The sequence below is a fragment of the Vicia villosa genome, linkage group LG3 (assembly GCF_029867415.1).
Source record: "Vicia villosa cultivar HV-30 ecotype Madison, WI linkage group LG3, Vvil1.0, whole genome shotgun sequence".
Classification (NCBI taxonomy): Eukaryota; Viridiplantae; Streptophyta; class Magnoliopsida; order Fabales; family Fabaceae; genus Vicia; species Vicia villosa.
The window spans coordinates 95039989-95046734 of NC_081182.1; the positions used below are offsets into that span (position 1 = coordinate 95039989).

General features: G+C 37.4%; 1 protein-coding gene across 1 annotated transcript; it reads left to right on the plus strand.

Moving 5' to 3' along the window:
* The first annotated feature begins 2466 nt into the window (after nucleotides 1-2466).
* Nucleotides 2467-6261, plus strand: LOC131662189 (putative pentatricopeptide repeat-containing protein At1g12700, mitochondrial). Its single transcript, XM_058931901.1, has 2 exons — nucleotides 2467-4545; nucleotides 5053-6261. Exon 1 carries the CDS (start codon nucleotides 2478-2480, stop codon nucleotides 4200-4202), a length of 1725 nt encoding a protein of 574 aa, XP_058787884.1. The 5' UTR covers nucleotides 2467-2477; the 3' UTR covers nucleotides 4203-4545; nucleotides 5053-6261.
* The last annotated feature ends 485 nt before the right edge of the window (nucleotides 6262-6746 follow it).

The window sequence follows — 6746 nt, forward strand, 5'->3', positions numbered from 1 at the left end:
AAACTATTAGGCGATAACCAATACGTGTCAAGCTTCCGAACATCCGAGGACAAAGTTACGGTGCGTGACATTTTTTGGACTCATTCCGAAAGTATCAAATTGTTCAACACATTTCCAACCGTTCTTGTGATGGATTCGACGTACAAGACCAACAAGTATAGGCTTCCTCTTCTAGAGATTGTCGGTGTGACCTCGACGGACAAGACATATTCGGTCGGGTTTACTTTTTTGGAGTGTGAAAAAGAAGATAACTTTACATGGGCTTTGGGAATATGCAAGTCTTTGTTGGTTGATCAAAAGGTTATGCCAAATGTTATTGTTACCGACCGGGACGATGCTTTGATGAATGCGGTCGATACCGTCTTCCCGACATCGACCGCATTACTTTGCCGGTATCACATAACTTGCAATGTGAGAAGTAAGCTCAAACCCGCGGTTGGGACAAAAGATAGGCCGGATGAAAACGGTAAAGTTATCAAAGCCGGTGTTGTGGTGGATAGGATTATGGCCGCATGGAGGGAGATTTTAGATGCACACTCCAAAGAGGTGTATACCGAGAAAGTAAAGGAAAAAGTTGTTTGTGCTTGGACGGATCGAGTAAGACATCTTGGTTGCACCACGACTAACCGAGTTGAATCCGCACATGCGGTCTTGAATCCGCACCGCCGATCAAAAAATCACCCATTATCTACATTGATGAGATGCCACTTTTTATGCACAGATATATCGATAAGATAGTTGATGTTGGAGGCGACAACAATTGTGGATATCGGGCCGTTGCGGGTTTGCTCGGTAAAGGGGAAGCAAATCACACTTTAATTCAACGGGAACTTCTTTCGGAGTTGACTTCGCATCGGGACATCTACGCCCGACTATATGAAAATCAAGAAAACTTTGAGAAACTTCATGATTCACTTGTTCCATCATTTCGAAGTGGATGTCATTCCCTGATATGGGCCATCTAATAGCAAGTGCATATGATCGGGTGTGTGTCGATTTGACGAGATTTGGACTATGTGATACATTCTTTCCACTTCATAGTCGACCGCCATTGGACGCATCGAGTCGCATCATATGCATCGGGTATCTAAGATCGCGACACTTCGTGCAAGTCTTTTTGAAACCGGGGTGTCCTATACCGGCTACTTCTTGTCAATGGACGACACATCATTCAAATGAGGCGGAGACTTGGCCGGATCCTTTTGTTTCAAGAATGGCGGAGTTTGAAGAAATGATGAGCCAAGAGCGTGAGCAAAATAGAGAGCGGTCGAAGAACATACCTATTTTAGATTTAGGCGCCACCGATTTGTTCGACGAATTTTAGTTTTTACCGGGCCGTTTTTTGTTTGTAATGACCGGTGCGTGTCTTTTTTGTATGTATTGTCGTTTACCATGTAAAATCGGACCGATTCAATACATATATAATATAAGTATGTTTTATGTTGTCATTGCCTATTTTATGCCTATTTTGAATGCTTTTGGTATTGTTAACACAAAACAGAATGCAATGCACACAATGCAAATTTCACCTCTGTTTTTGCATAATTCGGAAATGAACTTCCGAAATATACATGTTTTCAGACCAATTTCGGAAGTTCATTTCTGAAACTTCCACTGAATGCAGGATAAGGTTTGTTGGGCCATTATTACTCCAATAAGTCTATAAATACAACACACTCTTCTTCATCCTCTTCAGACCACAAAACACAAATGACACAAACCTACCCCCACCTAGCATTCGTCTACTTCACCAGTGGCTACCCGATGCCGTTCCAATTCCGCTTCTCACGTGACACGCCATTTGCGGACCTGATAACGTCGCTCAACACGCAATTGCAATATCCGGAAAAACGAAAGGTTGTCAAGCTCGAGTACCGTTCGCTATCGCTTAATGACGATGGAGACGTTGAGTTCACACCTTTTGAGATCAAGAACGACGAAGATTTAGCGGTTTTGTGGACAACTTTCGACCGATTTTCTTCGAAGGATCCGATCGAGTTGGATGCAAAACTTCAAAGATCGGGGGCCGACGTTATCAAAATGTTGACTCATCCCCACCTACCCGTGTTTAACAATATGTAACTTTAATCTTATGTAACATGATCGATGTAATCTTCATCCGTTAAATAAATCAAATCGTTGTTGTTTGTTATTTTTCTTCTGTCCAGACCTTATTTCGGAAGTACATTTCTGAATTCTTCCAAGGGGGTGTATTCGGGGATGCACTTTCGAATTTACCCATTTTCTGAAGAAAAAAAAACATTATTTCGAATGTACATTTTCGAAATCAATTTTTTTCATCAAAAAAACACATTTTTGGAAATACATTTTCGAAATAGAGAGTATTTTGGAGATTTCACCACGCGTGACCAAGAAAGTAAGGAGGTATGTAAAGAAAATTCCTAAAATTTTCCTGTCCTCGAGTGAGTCTAAAAAGTCAGAAATTCAACTCGCTTCGTGACTCACACAAACACACGATGCGAACAAGAACTTCACTCTCTTCATGTTTTCTTCGTCTCCAACACTTCTCTTCAACAATCTCTAACACCATTAACAACAACAACCCTACAACCAGAACCCACCTCTTGAACTCCATCAGAACCCTCCCAAACCTCACCACCGCCGTCACACTCTTCCACCAAATGCTCTCAATGAAACCCTTCCCTCACATCAAAGACTTCAATTTCCTTTTCACCTTCATCACCAAAACCAAAAACTACACAACAACCATTTCCCTTATCAAACAAGCTCACTCCTTTGGCGTTACCCCAGACACGTACACTCTCAACATCCTCATCAACTCTCTCTGCCATTTGGGTCACACTTCCTTCGCCTTCTCCGTTTTCGGCCTAATGCTCAAAACAGGCCTAAACCCAACTATGGTAACCCTCAACACCATTGTTAACGGGCTTTGTGTAGAAGGAAAACTGGCACAAGCTTTGAATTTTACCCGCCACATGGAAAATGCGGGTTATGAACCTAACGGTTACACTTTTGGAGCGTTGGTTAACGGTTTGTGTAAAATCGGAGACATGGGTAATGCTGTTGTTTGTCTTAGGAATATGATTGAGAGAAACTTTGAACCGAATGTTGTTGTTTATAATGCAATCATGGATGGTTTTTGCAAAGGAGGGTTTGTTTCTGAGGCTTTGGATTTGTTCAGAGAAATGAATGAAAAAGGTGTAAACCCTAGTTTGGTTACTTATAATTGTTTAATTCAAGGGCTTTGTTGGAATTGTCGATGGAAAAATGTTTATTTTTTGTTGAATGAGATGATGGAGAAGGGGATAATGCCTGATGTTCAAACTTTTACTATTTTGGTGGATGGTTTTTGTAAAGAAGGGTTGGTTTTGGAGGCTAAGAGTGTGATTTGTTTCATGGTGCAAATGGGGGAGGAGCCTAATGTTGTGACTTATAATTCACTGATTGGTGGTTATTGTTTGATGAATCGAATGGATGAAGCTATGAAGGTTTTTGATTGGATGGTTTTAAGGAAGTGTTTGCCTAGTGTTGTTACTTATAATTCATTGATTCATGGTTGGTGTAAGGTTAGAGATGTTGATAAAGCTATGTGTTTGTTGAGAGAGATGGTTAGTGAAGGTTTGTGTCCTGATGTTGTGACATGGACAACGCTTGTTGGGGGGTTTTGTGAAGTTGGTAAACCTTTGGCTGCGAAAGAGTTGTTCTTTACGATGAAGGAGTACGGTTTGGTTCCTAATCTCTTGACTTGTGCTGTTGTGTTGGATGGTTTGATTAAGTGTTATTTTCGTTTTGAGGCGATGTCGTTGTTTAGAGCTATGGAGGAGAGTGATTTAGATCTTGATATTGTCATTTATAATGTTATGATTGATGGTTTATGTAAAGATGGAAAGTTGAGTGATGCAAAGAAGGTTCTTGCGCGGCTTTTGGTTAAAGGGTTGAGATTCGATTCGTATACTTATAATATAATGATTGGAGGTTTGTGTAGAGAAGGGTTGTTGGATGATGCTGAAGACTTGCTTAGGAAAATGGAAGAGAATGGATGTTCACCGAATGCATGCTCTTATAATGTTTTTATTCAGGGATTGCTGCGGAAAAGTGATTTTTTAAGGTCAAGTAAATATCTTCAAATAATGAAAGGCAAAGGGTTTGCAGTGGATGCTACTACTACAGAGTTGCTTATAGGCTTTTATTCTGCTGATAAAGGAAGTAATGCTTTTTGAGAGTTATGCTGAACTGAATTTTGCTTGGATTTAATTGCACCATCTATACATTATTTGATGTGAATTTCTGTTATCATGTTTTAAGAACCTATTTGATCAGAGGTATGCTATAATAAACTAGGGCGAGCATGATATGATGTTCATATATGAAAATCCAAATTGGGTTATGATAATGATGAGATTCTAAAGTGTAACTGATCAATCAAAGAGTTCAGAGCTGGCTATTCTGGCCCAGAGATTAGCACAATTCAATGCAAACAAAAAGAAGTCATTGCTGTGCAGATTGCAGTTGCATGTTTATGGGAGAGATGCAATTGTATGTCTGATGTTCATAAAAGTGAAGGTATGTAAACTGACCCTTTGAGATTTGTGGTATAAAATATGTGTGGATAAGTTTGTTACACATGATTGTCACTTTAGAATAGGGTAGCATGTGTTTTGACCCGTACTGCCATGTAGCGCTGATAACAGCGCTATGGCATAGCAGATTTTTGTGAATTTGCTATGAAAGCTGTGACACTATCCTAGTTTTGCTATTCAGGCAATAACTGCCGCTGTAAAACTTAAGAGTCAGCACATATGCCGCATCTTAGAATTTGAATGGAGTCTAACTTAATCTACAAAACCTACTTGAAAGGTAAGGGCTGCCAAACTTTTATAAACAATACACAAGCCATATCTCTAGTTGGAGGCTGCAATGAAGGCCTGAAATCCACCCCCTGCCATTGACTTATTTGAAGCACTAGTGTTGGCTTCAATTATGGAACTTTTGTTTTGTAATGGACTCTTTATCTTTATTCTTTCCTATTTTAATTAAGGTTTTACGGCTTTTTCGTATCTTCTATTTCAGCTCTCACAGAAATTGAAAAATTGTGAAAGAGAGAAACACGAAATGACTGAAAGAGAACACAGATAGCTCATACTTAACTATTTACAACAATGAAGTTCAATGTTGATGTCCTTGGAGCAGCTGAATAATTGTTGGTGGGTTTTGTGAAGTTGGTAAACCTTTGGCTACTAAAGAGTTGTTCTTTACTATGAGGGAATATGATTTGGTTCCTAATCTCTTGACCTGTGGTCTGTTGTACTTGATTTAACCATATGATGTGAGTGTTTCACACATATCAACTACATTGCGATAATTGTCTTGTTGTTTTATTCCCTGCAATTGCATGTCAGCAAGCAATGAATGGAATTAGGAAGGTATTATTCAACAATCAACACATAAGAAAGCATTTCTCTAGAGAAGCCAACCTGTTTACTTGAGGCAGAAAGCAGCCGGAACTTGGTGGAACATTGCAAAATGAACTTGGTGGAACCTGTCTCCTTGGTTTTATGGCTTTTCATATCTTCTATTTCAGCTCTCACGGAATTGAAAAATTGTGAAAGAGAGAGAAACAAATGGATTCAACTAGTCAGATATGATTTCAAATGCAGGATGTCACAAGCTCATAGATTGGTTCAAGCAATCAAGGAAGCAAAATGGATGCCATGTTATGAAAGAACACAGCTAGCTCAACTTAAACGAGTTCAGTACAATTTCAGTCACTCGAACTCCAATATTTACAAAGCCGATGAAGATCAAGTTGAGGTCCTTGGAGCAGCTGAGTTTAGTCTCTATCTGTCAAAATTAGCCCAAAGGAAAACAATATTGTAAGAAGATTTTTATAAAATAAAAAAGAACTTTTGGATAGTAGAATGAGATGGGATGTTGAAGTATTATAAAAGAGATTAATGAACACAGTTTTTCATATTTTGGGGACTAAAAGGCAACCTTATGCTTATTATGGCTTTCAGATTGTAATTTCATTCCTGTTGGTTATTTTGTCACGTTTTGTTGTTGCACATAGTTTGGATAATCTTCTTACTCTTAAAATCTATTTAATATATTTTTTCCAATGTTTGTCCAAGTCATAGGATAAATTTAATGCATATTTATAGGGTTTTAACCCATGACAGAACCACATCACCCCTAAACACTAATTTAGGAAGTAATCTTCACTAAATAAGGAAGTGGAATAACTAAAACTACTTTCTCTCTTAAAATGTAAGAAACACTTATTGACTAATAATTTAAAAACAATAAGAATAATTTCTTAATTATTATATATTATTTCTTGAGACAATATGCTATGTTCAAGGCATTCATTTTAATATAATCATAACAATAAATTATTAATTTATTTTGTATTTTATATTTGGTATATACACTTTTAATCATCAAACAACAACAACAAAATTATGAATAATTTTCACTTTGAATATTTTTATTTAGTTTTTCTACACTAATATGTACTAGAGTGATTAAAGAAGGAAATTAAAAAAAAAAAAAAGGGAAATTTCTTAGTGCACCTACAAATAAAAGAAAACAATTCCATCGTTTAAGGGCGGATTGTTTATATATATATATTAGCCAATAAACAAAATATAGTAATGTAAAATTTATAGAAATACTGTTTGTAATAGATAATATATTATAGATTCTCTATATTCATATGGTCTTATATTTAATATATAACAACAACAAAAAAAAGCATTGTTGAT